The sequence below is a fragment of the Choloepus didactylus genome, chromosome 18 (genome assembly GCF_015220235.1).
Source record: "Choloepus didactylus isolate mChoDid1 chromosome 18, mChoDid1.pri, whole genome shotgun sequence".
NCBI lineage: Eukaryota > Metazoa > Chordata > Mammalia > Pilosa > Megalonychidae > Choloepus > Choloepus didactylus.
Window position 1 is genome coordinate 40,463,556 of NC_051324.1, and position 18,671 is coordinate 40,482,226.

The 18,671-nt window shown below is 37.9% G+C and overlaps 1 protein-coding gene across 1 annotated transcript; it reads left to right on the forward strand.

Annotated features, from left to right (window-relative positions):
* The first annotated feature begins 552 nt into the window (after nt 1–552).
* On the forward strand, nt 553–909 carry LOC119513067 (small nuclear ribonucleoprotein Sm D1-like). The gene is made up of 2 exons (XM_037807920.1): nt 553–643; nt 767–909. Exons 1-2 carry the CDS (start codon nt 553–555, stop codon nt 907–909), a joined length of 234 nt encoding a protein of 77 aa, XP_037663848.1.
* The last annotated feature ends 17,762 nt before the right edge of the window (nt 910–18,671 follow it).

The following is an 18,671-nucleotide window of genomic DNA, read 5'->3' on the forward strand; positions in this document are numbered from 1 at the left end:
TAATAAATATAGATGCAAAAATCCTCAACAAAATACTCATGAATCAAATCCAGCAGCACATTAAAGTAATTATACACCACAACCAGGTGGGATTTATTCCAGCTATGCAAGACTAGTTCAAGAAAAGAAAATCAACTAATGTAATACACCACATCAATAAATCAAAGAGGAAGAACCACATGGTCATCTCGATCGATGCAGAAAAGGCATTTGGGAGACAATATTTGGAAACCACATATCAGATAAGGGTTTAACATCCAGAATATATTAAAGATCCTACAACTCAACAACAGAAAGACAATCACCCAATTAAAAAATAGGCAAAAGAGATGGATAACACTTTTCTGAAGAGGAAATACAAATGGCTCAAAAACATATGAAAAGATGCTCAACTCACTGGCTATTCAGGAAATGCAAATCAAAACCACAATGAGAGATGTCTGGACCCCGGGAGTAAGCATTTCCAGCTGTTGGTACTCCCAGACTGTCTGTCGGTCCTCGGTTGTTAGATTTTGTGTGCTATCTGACCAAAAGGGTGACAGCCCTGTTGTGATGAAGCTCGTGAGATTTTTGATGAAATTGAGTCGTGAACCTGTAACAATTGAATTGAAGAATGGAACACAGGTCCATGGAGCCATCACAGGTGTGGACATTAGCATGGATACACATCTTAAAGCTGTGAAAATGACCCTGAAAAACAGGAAACATGTACAGCTGGAAACACTAAGTATTCAAGGAAATAATATTCAATATTTTATTCTGCCAGACAACTTGCCTCTGGATACACTAGTTGTGGATGTTGAACCTAAGGTGAAATCCAAGAAGAGGGAAGCTGTTACAGGAAGAGGAAGAGGCCGAGGTAGAGGAAGATGTGGTCGTAGTAGAGGAAGAGGGGGTCCTAGGCAGTAATTTCTCTCAAGATTAGTGTTTCACAGTGATGTGATTTGGGCTATTTTTTTGTACAGCTTTTGTTTGTCTATGTCACTTTTTAATAAACCTAAATATGGGACTGCATTGTCTATTGACCATCAAATTAAAGTTTTAGCAGTTTCATATATATATATATATGTGCATGATACTAACACGGTAAGAGCCATTTATAACTATTAGGCAGTCCAGGAAAATTACATTCTTAGTTGATTATGCTTTAATTTTTTAAACTAAAATTTTTATTTTATGATGAATCTATATAGAATATATACCTCTACTTCACATGCACTGAAGATACATTTATTAATTTCTATTCTGTGGAAACTACCTATAGATAAAATAAGTTCTTTTTGGTACTCTAGAAACTGAAGTCCTTTGGATCAGGGTCTACAGGTGAGTCTCCTTCCCTGAGTTTTACTCCATGGAGATTGGGTACTTGGTAAAAAATGATAGTCATTTTCTCAATCAGAAGTCAGTGATTTTGTTGTCATTGTTAATATTTTTTGTTTGTTTTATAATAGTTTCTCAATAGAATAGTTTTAAGTTCTCCTGAGTTGAAACTACAGATAATACCTAGTTGCTTATCAGTTGTGGCCAGCGTTAAAACCTCATGTTAATTTGGAATGTACCTGTTAGTGGCTTTATCAAATACTTTTGCAAGGAGTCTTTTAAGAACAAAATGAAAGAGACCTACTTTTTTTTATAGCAAAACTAGATTCTTTTCAATCACTAATAAGAATTTTTTTAAAAAAATTTTAATTGAATAAGCTTGACAAAAACTGTATGCACAAGCTTACTACCTGTTTTTATCAAGCTTACTACCGTTTCTTACTAAGAAAGGAAGCTAACTTTGAGGATGTGGGGGAACTAAATCTGTATTTTTGTTTAATTATGCATTTTTGGCTTTTTTGTTTATAATAAGAAGAAAATTTACTGCAAGGATCGTTACCCAAAAATAGTTACTTAATTTGAGAGATGGCAAGAGCACTGTGTATGTGATACACACATGTGTATTTTAAAGAATTTAATATAAATCTGGAATAGATACATATATTTTAAAGTATCTTGCTCATCTCCTGAAGATAATTCCACAGTTGACATGTTTTTCCTGTTGTTCATAAGTCATTGAAGTTGTCCCGTGGTGCTTAGCTATTTTATCACAAATTATCCAGCAGTCGTTAGACAATTTTATCACAAGTCGTATGATCCAAAAAAAAAGGGGGGGTGGTATATGAAATCCATGATGATTAAGGCAACTTTATATGAATATTTTTGGTGGTAAATATATTAAACTTGAACCCACATGACATGACAAGCTACAATCAATACATAATTTTCCTCCATACCTTTTGTAAATTAAGACATTGAGGGAATACATTCATTCTTTCCCACCCTCTGATCTCTTGCTAGTGCTCCTATTTGTTGAAACCCAACATAAACCAGAAGGCAAGGTGGAAAGTAGATTTAAAGGGGGCAGACAGAAAAGACCCCACACACCTAGTGAATAAACATAATTGTTTCCTAGATGCTAAGTAAACATAAATACACAGTTGCAAATTGTGGTGAATACTCTGCACATAAAAGAGTACTTCATATTTCTTGTCCATTTCAAAAGCAGTATGTGATGGAAGCTCATTCTGATGTTTAAATACTACACAACATTAAACATTTTAACTTTTATTTTGAGGGCTTTTTAATGTCTAAGATGTTGGCATTGTGAAACCAGTCTAATAAATGTTTTAAATTTAAGAATAAGCTACTGTGAATACTAAAACAAAACAAAACAAAACACACACACACATACACACAATGAGATATCATCTCACACCTACTAGAATGGCCATTATCAAAAAAAAAAAAAAAACAGAAAATTACAGGTGCTGAGTAGGATGTGGAGAAAAAGGCACACTTTATTCACTGTTGATGGGAATGTAGAATGATGCAGCCACTCTGGAAGGCAGTGTGGCAGTTCCTCAGGAAGCTAAGTGGAGAATTGCCATACGATCCAGCAATTCCATTACTAAGTATATACTCAGAGGAACTGAAATCTAAGACACGAACAGACATTTGTGAACCAATGTTTATAGTGGCATTATTCACAATTGCCAGGAGATGGAAACAGCCCAAATGTCCATCAACAGACAAGTGGGTAAACTGTGGTACATACACATGATGGAATTTTATGCAGCTGTAAGACAGAACAAACTCACAGAACATATAATAATGTGGATGAACCTTGAGGATGTTATGTTGGGCAAAGTTAGCCAGAAACAAAGGACAAATACTATATGGCCTCACTAATATGAACTAACATTAATGAGCAAACTTTGAGAGTTGCAAATTGAGAACACAGGTTATCAGGAGTTAGAAAGAGGGTAGAGATTGGGCATATGATCTGAAGGAGTATAGAATGCTCAGCAGGATTGATTTTATAGATCCAGAAATGGATAGCATAATAGTATGTGATGGTAGCACAATATTGTAAGTTCACTGAACAAAAATGTCTGTGAGTAAAGCTGAAAGAGGAGTGCTAGGGGCAAGTATGACACCAGAAGGAAAGACAGACGATAAAGATGGGGACTGTACAGCTTGGTGAAACCTAGAGTGGTCAATGATGGTGACTAAATGTACAAATATAAAAATGTTGTTACATGTGGAAGAACAAATGAATGTCAACCTTGCAAGGTGTTGAAAAAGTGATGGTATTGGGGGAAAATATAATCAAAGCAAACTGGAGTCTATGGTTAACAGTATCATTGTGATATGCTTCCGTAAATGTAACAAAGGCAGTATACCAAAGCTAAATGTCCATGGGAGGAGGATATAAGGGAGGGGTATGTGATTCTTGGTAGTGGTATTGTTGTCTGAACTTATTATTACATTGCAATTTATGGTATTTAATTTTTTAATCTTTTTTATTCTTTTTTTAAAATTTTTTTTGGAGTAATGAGTATGTTCAAGTACTGATTGAGGTGATGAATGCACAACTATATGATGATACTGTGAACAATTGATTGTACACTGTGGATGACTGTATGGTATGTGAATATATCTCTATAAAATTGCAGGGAAAATATAAACAGAGGGATACAAGTGCTAGAGAAAACATGGAGAGAGGGATGTACCTATGAACTGTTGGTGGGGAAGTAGAATGGTGTAGCCTATCTGGAGGACCATGTGGTGATTCCACAAGAAGCTAAGTATATGAGTGCCATAAGGTCCTGCAACCTCATTATGGGGTATATACTTGGAAGATCTGAGAGCAGGGACATGCATGGACATTTACACACTGATATTTATGGTGGCAGTATTCACAATTTGCAATGGCTGGAGGTGGCCTGAGGGTACATCGACTGATGAACAGAATAGTGAGCTGTGGTGTTTGCATACAGTAGAATATTGAGCAGCTGCAAGAAGGAATGAAACTCTGAGAAATGCAACTAGGTGAATAGATCTTGAGGACAGCATTTGGAGTGAAGTATGCCAGAAACAAAAGACAAACATTATAATGCCTCACTAATGGACTAACTATAATGTGTAAACTCTGAGAATTGAATCTTAGAGCACAACTTATCGGGGAAATGCTTATTGTAATGGTCTCTAGAATGTAAGCTCTTACAGCAGTTATATCTATTCCTGAGTTGGTTATCTCCAAATTCTGAGACGCTGAGCAGTTTGTGAATATCCTGTTCGATCTCTGGAACTTTGGGTATCTGTGTGACACGTGAAACCCAGAGCTAGAGCTCAGTAGCTATGAATGTCAGTATTACCCCATAGAGCAGCTGTTAAAAAAGCTGAAAAAGAGATCAGACTTCAGTTAGAGATATGAATGACGTGGATCTGGTTAGAACAAAGGCAAATCAGGTCACAGGGTAAAGGACGATACTGACTGTGTTTTAAAACTTCAGCTTCTGTCTGAGACCAAGGGAAGGGATGTTTATTTGGTGCAGGATCTATATTTTCTGTAGCACACTAAATAATTTAACTTGTATGGTCAGTTTATTCAAACACCATAATTGGATGGAACTTTGAATAGGAAGTGAGATCTGGTAGATTTGTACAGGTTAGTGCGAAATCTCGATACATTCCAAAGTAATTTGGGCAGAGAATAAAAATATATTTGCAGGGCCTCCCTGAGGAACTGGGGAAAAAGTTGGAAATGTTGGACTTCCCCACTCGTTGTTATTACTGATATTCTCGCAAACATTGAGGACTAACAACTTAGTAGGATGAGCCCTCAATCTTGGGACTTGCCCTTATGAAGCTTGTTACTACAAAGGAGAGGCTAAGCCTACTTATAATTTTGCCTAAGAGTCTCTCCCAGAGAACCCCTTTGTTGCTCAGATGTGCCCCCTAATCCCACTCTCTCTAAGCCAACTCTGCAGGTAAACTCACTGCCCTTCCCCCTACATGGGACATGACCCCAAGAAAACAATAGAACTGGTAGATTACCTAAAATGTTTAACTGTACTTTGAGGAGATATGCAACTCCAGCAGAGAATACTGGGAGGAATTAGTAGAAAACAGGCAAATAAAATATGAAGGCAGTGTTAACAGTGGGGTAAAGAAAAGATTTTTAAAAAAAGAAACATGACTGTATATTTCTTTAATAAAATAAATATTAATTTAAAAATTATATTCACCAAGGAGCAGTCTGCCCATCAGCCCTATTCCTTTTCTTTTTCTAGACACTTGATCTTTATTGGCTTTTTAATTTTAGGTATTATTTTATCTATTGACCATAGAAGAAAAGATTTAGATCTATGTATGCTAACGTCCCTCACTACATACAAACACATTTCCGCTATCCTCACTTTCCTAACATCACAATTTTTGGATAAGACAAATTTCAGTGCTAATAATATTATCTCAATGCAAATATTGCCACACCTGTAGCTCAGAAGGATGGGGGTTGGGAAACCTTTTGCAGAAAGCCAATAGAGAAAATAATGTTAAAAATTGAAAAAATTAATAGTTTCAGCATATATAGAAATATGCAGATAAAATTCAGAAGAGTCAGCTAAGAGCTGGAAGTTTCTGCTTCTAGGGATCAAAATTCAATGTTGGGGACCAGAAGCCCTAGAGTCATTTTGATTTGTTACAATTATGCCTCTTTTTCTTCGATAATAATTTTAATTAAAATTTTAAATAATTATAAACACCTAGGAGTTTAGTGTGCCCAACAAGCCCTTCCTTTTATTTTTTTGAAAGTTGATCTTGAAATAAAAAATAAGGGTCCATTTGAGCGTAAAATAATTAACTCTGTCAAATTGAAAGAGCAAATTAATACAATATATATTTAAAACTCTGGCAAATTGCAATCCAGAAATTCCAAACTCTAATCCCAGGCCAGTTGGCCAAGGAAGGTTGGCACATTTCACTTACTTTTTTTTCTTCAATTTCCTGTTTATCATCATGCTTCATTTCCCAAATTATTTGGAATTGAGGATGCAGATTGGATTTTCACACAGCCATCTTTGGGTCAGCAAAATCTCTTTACTCATTTTCTTCTTTGTTCATTGTGAACAATAAAAGAAGAAAGATTGAAAGAATGCCATGAACATATAAATCTATAACCAGGTTTTAATTTCTAAGTTCAGATCTTGGAGTTTTCCTTCATGGAGTCAGGAAAACAAAGATAAAAGGCATTTCACCTAAATCAATCCCTGACACCTTCATTAGCACACCCACAAAAATAACAAGAATAATAATTAGAGTGAAAAAGAGCAATTGAAGTAAAAAAAAAAAAAAAAAAAAAAAGGCATTTCAGATCATGTATTTTCATAGTTGTAACAGAAAATTAGAATTGTGGACATTTGTTCTTACAGATTTCTTAACAATTTACGATGGAGAACAAATTTACTCTAAATTACAAAGCATACAGTTGCTGTTTTTTTTCCTGCAATTAAGAAAACTCAAACCTAGTTCTCTGCTAAAACAATAAAGACAGCAGAAAACATTTCTCTCTACTATTTTAGCATCTGTGCTGATGAGTTACTGCTCCAGGTGACTTGAATTAGGCATAAAATTATCCAAAGCATTTACACTCAAGCCCCCCACCCTCCAAAAAAAATTAGACCGAATAAGGAAAATCCAGATTTGGGACGGGAAAGTAATTTAGAAATGAGTGAAAATATAACTAACCAGCAATGCTGTCCCATTTTCTGAATCCTACTCCTAATAATGGCACATAATAAAAAGAAGCCTAAAATTCAGGATTTTAGTCCTGGGTCTACCATTCATTTAACCATGGAGTGGTCATTTCTCCTATCTTTGCTTCATTTCCCATCTGTAAATCAAGGGACAGGACTGAATGATCTCACAATACCTTTTAGCTCTTAGGAGAATACAAAAGATACATTGGGAACACGACAAGAATTGCCTCTTTCTCTACTGGTGGATCCCTCAGACTGATTTATATAATTATAGGCAGACATTAGAAAACCCTACAGTCTTCAAGGATCTGACCATCAATTACAGCAGGAAATGTGGTAGTCTAATTTAAGCTAACTCTTAAACATCATCAACAAGACTAAAAGCTTGGACTTATCTCAATTACCCTGACAAATTAAGGGTGTGACGTCAGGAAGGATCCAAACACTTCCACTTAGCTTTGGGATCCATTATATTATTTGGTTTAAGCAGACTCAAATTAGCATTTTGATTTTTAAATTGGTTGTCCTAATTACATACTCAAATAATCTAGTCTAAAAATGTGCCTCACTGGATAGAAGAGACACTGTCCTTGAATTCAACATAGTCCTTGACTTTCCAAGGGCTGGTTCACACAGAGAACTACTTTACATGGTAGAGGAAGAGAACTTTGTGTGTCTGTGGTAGCTCACAATTCCCTCTTCTCTGGGAATAACTTGCTACTCTGATCCGCTGGGTCACAGGGACAGGACCCTGGAAGCCATGTTTTATTTACATGACATTGCTGCCTAGGACTTGGCTGATTAGACACTGGCTGATCATGAAACCCACACTGGGCCAATGAGAGCCCCTCTGTGGGAATTTACATCTCAGACTGAGAGAATGAAATCACCATGTGGGCTCATGTATATGGAAACCATATAAACTTGGGAACCTCTCCACATTTATTATCTTCCAAATAGATTAGTAGCAGAGATAGCTGATTTGCAAAGAGAGCCAAACAAAAAGGATTTGCAGAGAGAAGTGAAGACAAAATAAAGAGAAAGGCTGTTTTCTGAGCTCCTGATGATTTTCCATTTCTTGTCCCCTTTATGTCCCAGCTGCATTCCAGCCAGTGGCTCCCAGGACACCCTCCTATTTTATATTAAATTATAATTTAATTTATATTAAATTATCTTTTCTTGCATAGATTAATTCAAACCAATTTCTATTATTGCCACAACAAAAAATCTGCTGCTGTTAAATTGACTTTTTTTTAACTGAATTTAAGACCATAATGAGGAAATCTTTTTGATTTTTTTTTTCCTTTTTACTAAATGAACTTGTAGTTTGACCAGATAGCTTGGCATCACTGAGCCCCAGATAACTAAAAGATGAGTGCACATTGATAAATTTTTGTCTTATTTTCTGTACCAGTCTGTATTCTATATTGCTTAACCTTGATTGTATAATTGGAATGATGCATTGCATTAAAAGATTAAACGGACTCTTACAGCAACAGAAGTTTTTATTATAATATCCAGCTGAATTCTTGAATCACACACAGGTTAAAATATTAATTAATTATTTTCTGAAAATGATGACAAAGTATTTCTAGTAACAGACAAATCAAACATTCACTGGGACACCATGGCTACTAATTGTGGACTGGCTCTCTCCAGATCATCATAAAACACACACATCCTTCTTCCACAACAAAACAAAAAAAAGTCTCCAAAGCCCTTCAGAAGAAGAGAAGCAGGTGCTAGAGTACAAAGAACACCAAAATGGATGTCAGTTGATGGGAGTCCCAGTCCTGACTGCAACTTTCTTCACTTAAGTGAATCTCAGTTTCTTCATCTCATTTGGAATAGAGAAAATCCAGCAGGAGTTCCATAGACTGAATGTAGCCTAATAGACCATGTGCTAAGGCCTCCCTTTGCTGGATATATCATTAAACATTCTGTACCTCTATTACTTCTTCTGTACAATGGTGATGCTAATAACATTTCCCTCATAGGGTTGTTGTAAGGCAGTTATTATACATAAAGTACTTAGAAGAGTGCCTGGCACACAGGAATGCTCAGTAAATGACATCTGCTTTAGTTGTTGTTATTATTCCTGAGATTTTTTTTCAACAGACTAGCTAGTTGTCCCATTGCTATAATGTCTGACTGCTGCCAAATATAAATTCCCAGAGGTTTGTTGGGCAAGTTTGAAATTGTAATCACAGCTGAATATATTTAGTGATAGTACTTTAAGAAAGTCGAGTTCAACTCCACTAAAAGTAAATCCTTAAATGGGGATGGGATGGTTTAAAACAATTTTGAAGAAGGAAGAATGGGGCTGAATTAAGCCTACGGGTTGTACCTGACTCCTTTTGGGGTCATGGCCAATGTTAATACTTCAAGCACAGCTTACCAGATAGTGTACACATCTAAAGTTCATATCATGAGAGTAAACTGTTGAAAACACATAGGCAAAAGAAAAAGAAACAAAAACACATAGACATATCCTGTATAGTTGAATTCTAATATCAGCTCTGGTGAAACACTCTGGGCTTCGAGGTCTTCCCCATGTTTCTGCGGTTAACCAGAAGAAGAAAATGGTGATTTACATTAAGAGCTGACAGTGGTCTGTTCTGAGCATTTGCAGAGTAGCATCAGATCGAAGGAGATGCTGTTCATTTAGAAAAAACACCCTTCGACGAACCTCATCGTGAACCACCCCCTCCCACCCCCAGATATAGTCTGGAAGGACATGGAAAATTAAAGGAGACATGACTTGCTCTGCACAATTGAGAAGAACTTTGAATTTCGGTGGGCAACCCAGGCAAGAAGGTAAGATGGGCATAGACATAAGCAGTAGGTATGAGCTACAAGACCTGCAGGTAACCAGCAAGAAACACCCTGTGGCAGGGAATTTTAGGACAATTCATTTTTCATTTGCTGCCTGTCTGGTGCTATGCTGCAATCTCTTCAGTTACTGCAACGCTTCATTAAAAGAGAAAAAGAAAATAAGAGCAGAAACCAAGAAGCAGTTGGAAGCATGCTGCAGCATGGACTGGCAAAGATGTGCACACTCCACAAAAACCCTTAGGGGAGATTTCCCACAGCAATGTCTTATACAGATTTTTAAAATCGAGGTTGACCCCAGAAGATGAGGGACCTTGGGAAACCAATGCAGCTGACTGATGCTTGGGTTACCTATGAATGATCTCTTCCTACATAATGGAGAAATTATCTCTTCCAAGTGATGGTAAATATTCCTATGAATGTTATCTCATCCTCTTTAACTTTATCTTACCATTGTCTAGTTTGTTTAGCTCCTGCTTGGTCCCTTCCAGACTATTGTGTCCTCTGAGTTTATTGTTATGGTTACATTCCATTTCTTAAACAATTGAGTCTACTACAACTCTATGTTTATTTAAAACAGTGACTGAGTATCACTGTATAATCAGGGAAAAAGTAGTGCACACAAAGTAAAGAAGGTAAGAGTTGAATTTCAAAGGAAGAAAAATAATTTACTTTTTTGTCCTTTGGTATTTATTTGTCTCAATATGTCAGTCAATAGGTAATAACATTAAGGCCAGAACTTAAGTACCAAGAAATTCACATATTCCACAAACATTTGCTGTTCACCAGTCATACAACTGATACAGAGATGAATAACTAATGGTCACAATTTAGCTAGGCAAAGAGAAATGCGAGGCTTGTGTGTACACAAAGCCAAGACAATACAAGGGGTTATCAAAGAACTCTGGGGTGGGGAGCTGCCAGAACTTCAAAAGAAGATAATTTGAGCAGAGTTTTGAAGAATTTGTGGGGGTTCACCAAGTCAACAGGGGAGAAAGGACATTCCAAAGCAGAAGGCACTGGAAATCAAGGGCATGAACCTGTGATGAAATGTCACATGAACTGAGTACAATGAGAAGCTTGGACCTGTCAGGGAAATCAGCAGGAGAAAAGGGAGAGGCAGGCAACGGTGGAAATGCAAAGGTCCTTGCAAAATCAAGATTTTAGACTTCAATCTATAAGCTATGGAGATCCAACAAAGGTTTATAAAGATAGAAGTGATTTAAAAGATATATTGCTTTGGAAGGATGGATAGGAAGGAAATGGGCATGGAATCTGAAAATCCAGAAAGTCTAATCTATGATTATGACCAGGGAAGGAACAGGGAAATTCTATCATTATTATTGGCCAGGCCCGAATAGGATTTGTTTTTATCCCCTCTGCCTGACAGCCAGAATCTAATGTTAAATTTTCCTAAGAGGTAGGGGGGTAGGGAGGGTGGAGGGATTTCACTTAAAAAAAAATTCTTGGACAATTCCCAAATAGGGACTTTTAGTCTAAGCAATTCTTTCTGTTTTCCTGCATCTTTAACTGCCTCTTGGAGCCATCTGCATTAATTAGCTCTACAACCTCCTTAGATTCCTATCCCAGTTGCTAAACAGAAAACCTCCTGCCTCCACTAAGAGTTTGATTGCCGAAAGAGGGCCTTGAGGTTTCCTCTGTAAATGGCAAAGGGGGTGAAGCTAACTCTAGGGAGTCCTTCTGTGTTTGTAGAGCAGCTCTATTTTCAAAGCCCTGAGCTGAATTGATTTGGCAGTCTTCACCTTTTCCACACCCTGCCCTTTACCGCCTTAGGCAATCTCTGGAAAAGCCAACTTTCATGTTCCTATCATCTTTACATGCAATCCATCCAAATGACCTTTGGCCAAATCTCAGTGGAGTTTAGATCCTTCTTGTGGATTTGTAAAGCTTTATTGTTTTTAGGTCAAATTTTCTCATTTTGTTTCCCTTCCAGAACTTGCTCAAGTATTGGGGGAGGGCTCAGTTCTAGGCGTCTTTTATGAGTGACGTTTGAAACAGTCTCAGAAGGCTCAGCAACCATGCCAATGTCCTACTCAATGGAAGGTGCTATTGTTGGGCTGTGTCTACATGGGCAACTAATTGATAAGGAAAAGTTGGGCTTAAATATTTTTAACAGCAAATTAGTTATGAGTTACTGGGCACAATTCAGCTGATTATTTTCAAAACCAACCAGCTTTTTCTTTTTTTAGCCATATTCTGCTTTTTAACATTTGTGCATGATCATTTCTTATGTGGCATTGTCAATGGAAATCTGAAAAAGATAGTTTAGACCAATGCTTCTTTTTTCCCACTCAGAAAAAAATTACAACATTTTTTAATTCTTCCTACAATTTTAAATTTTAAATAGTGCTAGAAAGACCCAGAACAAACATCTGGAGGTACCCCCTCAAAGTCCAAATGAGGCCACTAAAAAGAGAGGTTATGGGGCTTTCCCAAGGTCACACAGGAAGTCTATGGAGTATTTGAATAGTATCCAAGTACTCAAGTACTCAAGTACCTGACCAATGACTAGGAGTTTTTCTAGAGGAAGAAGAAAGGAATAGGAATTTTGGCAGAGGTTAGCAGGAGCTCACACTTGAAGTGATGTGGAATCATGAAGGAGCAATTATTAGTCTTTTGGGGCAAGGTGGGCAGAGTCTGGTTTCTGCCACTCCTACCAAATTGAATGCTTTCCAAGCTTAGGTCAAGGTTTTCAAACCTATGTTGGCATTTCCTATTTCCAGTGACTTATTTGGGGCTGACCTATTTTTTTTCTGACTGTAGAATGATCTAGAAGGGAAAATGCCTGCTCGAAGGGTGCCCTCTCTTGGTAAGAGGTCATGCAAGGCATTCCTCTTCAAGAAGGAAAAAAGATGTATTCCTGATTAGAATTGCCCACCATCCTCTTCACACACACCCAAGAAAGAAAATACAATTTCCCTGACAGTTTAGTTAACAACAGAGTAGCTGTGGGGAAAAGAGCCATAAATGGAGAAAAACAAGATCCAACGGGCTGAGTGTTCTTGGGCTCTGGGCCTCTATTTATAAATTTAGTGGATTGCACTACATGATATTAGTTTCTCTAATGTTATCTAACTTCTAGGAAACATGGCTCATTGTATCTTGACTGACTATAAAATGCTTGGTGACACCATGTTTCACAGGGTTAACAGCTTTGAATAAACCTCAGAGTCTCCACCAAGAGAAAAATGTTATTTCTGGCTGGGGCAGCTTTGAGCTCTTAATTTTCCATAGCAGCCAGAGATCACTGTCCCACAGTTTTCCCTTTCTCTTCTTCTCATGTTCTTAGCAGAAAAAAGGCTAAATAATATAAGTAAATACAGTAGGATCACAGTCCACTCTTTCAAAACCACCACCACAGCCATTTTACACTTGAACATGATTTTCTCACCCAGTACAGAGCGGCAATTTGTGAAATGTTCCATTGCTATGGCACTTCCCTGACAAAATGAATATCCTCTTCCCCGGGAGGTTGAAGTATCTAGGGAGCAAGTATTGAAAACATTAAAGATACCCCGACCACAAAAGTAAAACATCTAGCTGTTATAACCTTGATTATGATTACGATAGCCTACATTTGAATAACAGGTTAAAGTCAGCATTCATTTAATCCTGGCTACAACTCTTTCCCTAGGGCGTGAATGATCACCCCATTTTATAAATGGGTAAATTGAGGCGTACAGAGATTATCCGATTGGTCCAAGGTAGAACAATTTAAGTGGCAGAGTTGAGGCCGAACAAATTTTGGATATACCCCACAATTAACAGCCATTTCCATTGTCAAATAAAAGTTTTCCAAAATCAGTAGCCTATATTGCCACCCACAGATAAATAAAAACAATTAACGAGATTACAAATGGGACTAACATCTGGTCAAACTCTAGTCAATCATTTATGAAACCAAAGTAAGAAAAAAATAGTGCTGTGATCCTCAGAGACTGACATCCTCTCACTCACCCAGATGTTTGTGTACTTTTTCCCATGTGATGCCAAGCCTTCTAGTATTTCATGACACTGGAAAAAAAGCATTAGCAAATGTCAGCATGCTTTGGTCACTGGGCAAGGAGGTACTGGATTTTCAACTTCCTGGCTTCAAACTAAAAATCATCCAAAAGACACTTTTTGGGTGCACTATGGGATTCAGGGAATATTTTCTTCCTAATTGATTTTTTTTTTCTTTCAGGCTATGAATAAAGTTAGTGTAAGTGTGCTGAGGGCCAGCCAATTGAGTAAAGGGACAGCCCCTGGAGTGTGTTGCTATCTGGGGATTTTGACATTTCCCACACATAATTCCAGCAAGTCTGCTACAGGGGAAAAACAGTTCCTGGAAATGGAGAAGGAGATTGAGAATGTGAAGAGGGGAGAAAAGTGAGATAGGTGCAAACTGTGAGTGGTCATATGGGAAAAAATTAGCTTATTTTTTCAGCGGTTGCCAAAAGAATGTCGCTGCTGATATAAAGAAATGGAAAATGAGAAACTCCATTATCATCCAAAAACCACTGGTCCATTTCCTGCCTCTGATGGGAAGGAAAATCGGACCATAAACCTTAGAGTCACACTGGGTTGTGGTCTCCGGTGCCCTCTACTGGGGAGGTAGACTGCAGCTGCCTGGGCCGAGGAAAGACGAAGCCAACCCAGAACGTGTCTGCCAGCCAGATAACTGATTGTTCAATGAAAAGAAGAAAAGAAGAAAGGAGAATGAGAGGGAGACAGGAAACCCTCCGCCTCAAGTTTCTTCCATGCCTGTAACCAGGAACCCAGACTTAGAGGAGAGTGCTGCTTCTGAGTCCTGCATAGCTAGAAGATGAAATGGAGTGAAATGCCCAGAAATGCCTGATGGACTGCAGCTCTTGGCATCAAATAGGTGCTGCTCAAACAATGTTTGATGAATGAATGCAAGAGGGAAAAAAAGGGGGGTGGGGGCAGAAGGGTAGAAAGAAACCCTTAGCTGGCCGAAATTGTGTTTCCCTCCAACCTAAGAAATGTCCGATACTGTCATCCTCCAGATATTTTCAAAGGTTTGGATGAATGTTTGGGCCACTGACTAAGCTAACAAGAAATACTGTATTTTGACTCTTCATAGTGACTTATCAATTCTAAAGGGTTCTACAAAGATAATGTATTAGTTGCTGTATGGACCATTTAAATTCAGAAGCCTTAGAATCTGGTGTGCCTGGATCCAGGAGTTTTCAATTTAGGGAAGATGGGAGATATCTAGTCCTCTTAACTATAAAAAGTACTACTCTCCAGTTTCTTTTTTTTTTTAACTTAAATTTTTTGGCACAATGGATGGTAGGTCAAGATTGATTGAACCAACACTATTAATATTACACTACTATATATGCTACAGTGGCTGCTTGGTGGCTGTTAATAGATGAATAATAGATGAATGTGAGATACCTTAGATTGATCTTCATACTCCACAACAAATGCTTAATTCAATACTGGCATAGCTGAGAGTGTTCTGACCCCTTTGGCCGATGTCTTGACAATTACTAGAGTGAAACAGGTGGGTAAGTTAGACCGCAGTAATGAATAGACCCCTTCAATTCATTCTTTTTTTCCCCTTGCTTATGTAACAGACCTAAGGAAATGTTCTGCCCGACAGGCAGTTCTCCATGCAGTGATTCAGTGGCCCAGGTTTCTTCTGTCTTGTGATTCTGCCATCCTTTAAAACCTCATCATCATCTTGATGTAGCTAGTGTAACAGGGAACATAGAGGACAGAGGAGGCACACCTGTTTCTTAAAACCCTTATGTCCGAAATGGCATCCCTCATTGCTTCTCACATTTCATTGGCTGGAGTTCGGTCATAAGACCATCCCAAACTGCAGGGGAGGCTGGGAAATGTGGTCTGGCTAAGTGTCCAGAAAAGAGAACATGGATTTGGATGAGCAGCTTCAGATTGTGAGATTATAGGTAATTTAGCTGGTTAAAAAAAAAAAAAAAATTCTAGATCTGCACAAATTCTAGTTTACAGCTATTACAACTTTAAAGGTCAACTTGTGCTATCCCTTCAGATGACTTATGCCTGTCCACAATGCTTCTAAATCCTGGCCCTAATATTTATAAGCTGTGCCACTTTGGACAAATAATGTAGTACCTCTAAGCTTCATTTCCCTTCCTATTAACAAAAGACAATAACGGTGCTCATCTTATAGTGGTGTTGCAAAGATTGAATGAGCTAATGCATTCAGAATGCTGCCAGCTACTAATTAGAATGGTGACTCGTTATTTCCTTCTACCTTAACTGTCTTTTTTTCAAATAAGATCAATAAGTGTTAAATTATTACATTTTTATTATGTTCAAAGTAGTATATGTAATAGATATTGTATTCCTACTCTAATGAATTAACTGTTTTGAAGATAAAACCTAAATCTATGAAAAATTAAGCATTAAGAAGATTTATAGAATACTGGGGCATCAATAGAAGAGCACAACTGTGGAATACATGAAAAATTCCCAAATTAATTGTACGTACAATGGAATCTTCAGAGGAGAGAATTAAGGTAAAATTTTATGGGGCAGGTAGGATTTGAAATGGGTTTTGAAGCATGGAAACTAGGTAAGTGTTCCAGTTTGCTAATGCTGCCATTAAGCAAAATACCAGAAATGGATTAGCTTTTATAAAGGGGGGTTATTTGGTTACAAAGTTACAGTCTCAAGGCCATAAAGTGTCCAAGGTAAGGCAGTACCTTCACTGAAGGATGGCCAATGGCATCCTGAAAACCTCTGTTAGCTGTGAGGGCACATGGCTGGCATCTGCTCCAAAGCTCTGGTTTCAAAATGGCTTTCTCCTAGAGACGTTCCTCTCTAGGCTGCAGCTCCTCAAAAATGTCACTCTCAGTTGCTCTTGGGGTGTTTGTCCTCTCTTAGCTTCTCAGGAGCAAAAAATTGCTTTCCAAGGCTGTCTCCAAAATGTCTCTGTAAGCTGTAGCTCCTCTCTCAGCTCCCATGCATTCTTCAGAGTGTCTCTCTTGGCTGTAGCAAGCTTGCTCCTTCTGTTGAGCTTATATAGTGCTCTAGTAGACTAATCAAGGCCCACGCTGAATGGGCAGGACCAGACCTCCATGGAAATTATCTAATCAGAGTTATCACCTACAGTTGGGTGGGTCGCATCTCCATGGAAACACTCAATCAAAGAATTACAGTGTAATCAACACTAATACATCTGCCCACACAAGACTGTGTCAAAGATAATGGTGTTTTGGGGGACATAATACATTCAAACTGGCACAGCAAGGATGATATGTAAGGATGAACACAGAAGGAAATATAAAGAAGAATGACGTTAGAAAGCAAGAATATGGAGGGGAGGTATCATGGATTGAGTTTTGTATCCCGGAAAGAAAAACCTGTTCTAATCTTAATCCCATCCCTGTGGGTGTGAACCCATTGTAACTAGGAACTTTTGAAGATATTATTTTTAGTTAAGGTGTGGCCAACTGAATCAGGATGAGTTCCTTATTACTGGAGGCCTTATAAAGAGAAAGCTACGAGGAGGAGCCAGAAGCCAGAAGTCAGTGAGAACCCAGAAGAGTTCTCAGAAGAGACAAGAGAGGACATTGATGTGAAAGGAAAGCCAAGGAATACAAGGATTGCTGGCCAGTCAGAAGGCCACTCACCTCGGGAGGAAGCAACCGTTCTAGCCCCTGAAACTGTGAGCCAATAAAGTCCTGTTGTTAAGTCAGCCCATCGTATGGTATTTGCCATGGCAGCCTGGCAGAATAAGATAGTAGGGAAATAAGGAAAAAATTAGAGACATGGGAGAATACAGTTTTTCTACATATAAGTAGATAGTGAAAGTGAAACTGGAAACTTGAATTGTGCTAACTGGAGTCTAAGTTAGGAACTTGTTCTCCTAGACCAATGGCTAGCAAATTTGTGCAGAAAAGAACAATCTGTGGACTAAGGAAAATATACAGGAGGAGGAAGAATTTTAGAAGTTAAAAGCACAGGCTCCAGAGTCACTGCCTAGGTTAAATTTTGGCTCTACCTCTTAAAAACAATGTAACCTCTCTGTGCCTCAGTTTTCTCATCTGTAAAAAGGGGTGATAACAGTACCTCCTTTCCTAGGATTGTTGTGAGGATTCAGGGCTCCATGTGTGAAAAGATAACCTAGGAAGAAACCTCATACCTGGCAAACACTTGGACAGTGTCAGTTACTGTGATGATGAGGATGATGATGTTCCTGCTTTGCTGGTGCCTTGGATACCTGGTAGGAGATCATGCATTATTTCAGTAATGAGGTCCATCTAGATGTATCCAATTGCTTCCAGAAATACAACTCCTTTTCCTCTTAGGAATAATGAACTCCTGGAACCACTGGATCCACAGAAACCTTTAATCTGCTAATGTTGTCTATTTGGCTTCATATACATAGATATAAAACCCAATTCAAGTTCTTCCTTGAAGCTTGGCTAGGTCCTTTTTCCTCATAATATCTTCTCTAACCCCATCAAGGAGGCCCCTTTGTATCACTGTTATCTTTTTTTTTTTTTTTTTCAATTTTCAATTTTACTTAATTTTACTTAACTTACATTTATTTATTTTTTTATCTTCATTTTATTGAGATATATTCACATACCACACAGTCATACAAAACAAATCGTACTTTCGATTGTTCACAGTACCATTACATAGTTGTACATTCATCACCTAAATCAATCCCTGACACCGTCATTAGCACACACACAAAAATAACAAGAATAATAATTAGAGTGAAAAAGAGCA

What these genes read in the sequence shown, in the direction of transcription:
- LOC119513067 (XM_037807920.1), top strand. Translation starts at nt 553, where the DNA reads ATGAAGCTCGTGAGATTTTTGATGAAATTGAGTCGTGAACCTGTAACA. An exon ending in GGTCCATGGAGCCATCACAG is followed by an intron (nt 644 to 766) that starts GTGTGGACATTA and finishes TTATTCTGCCAG; the next exon opens with ACAACTTGCCTCTGGATACA.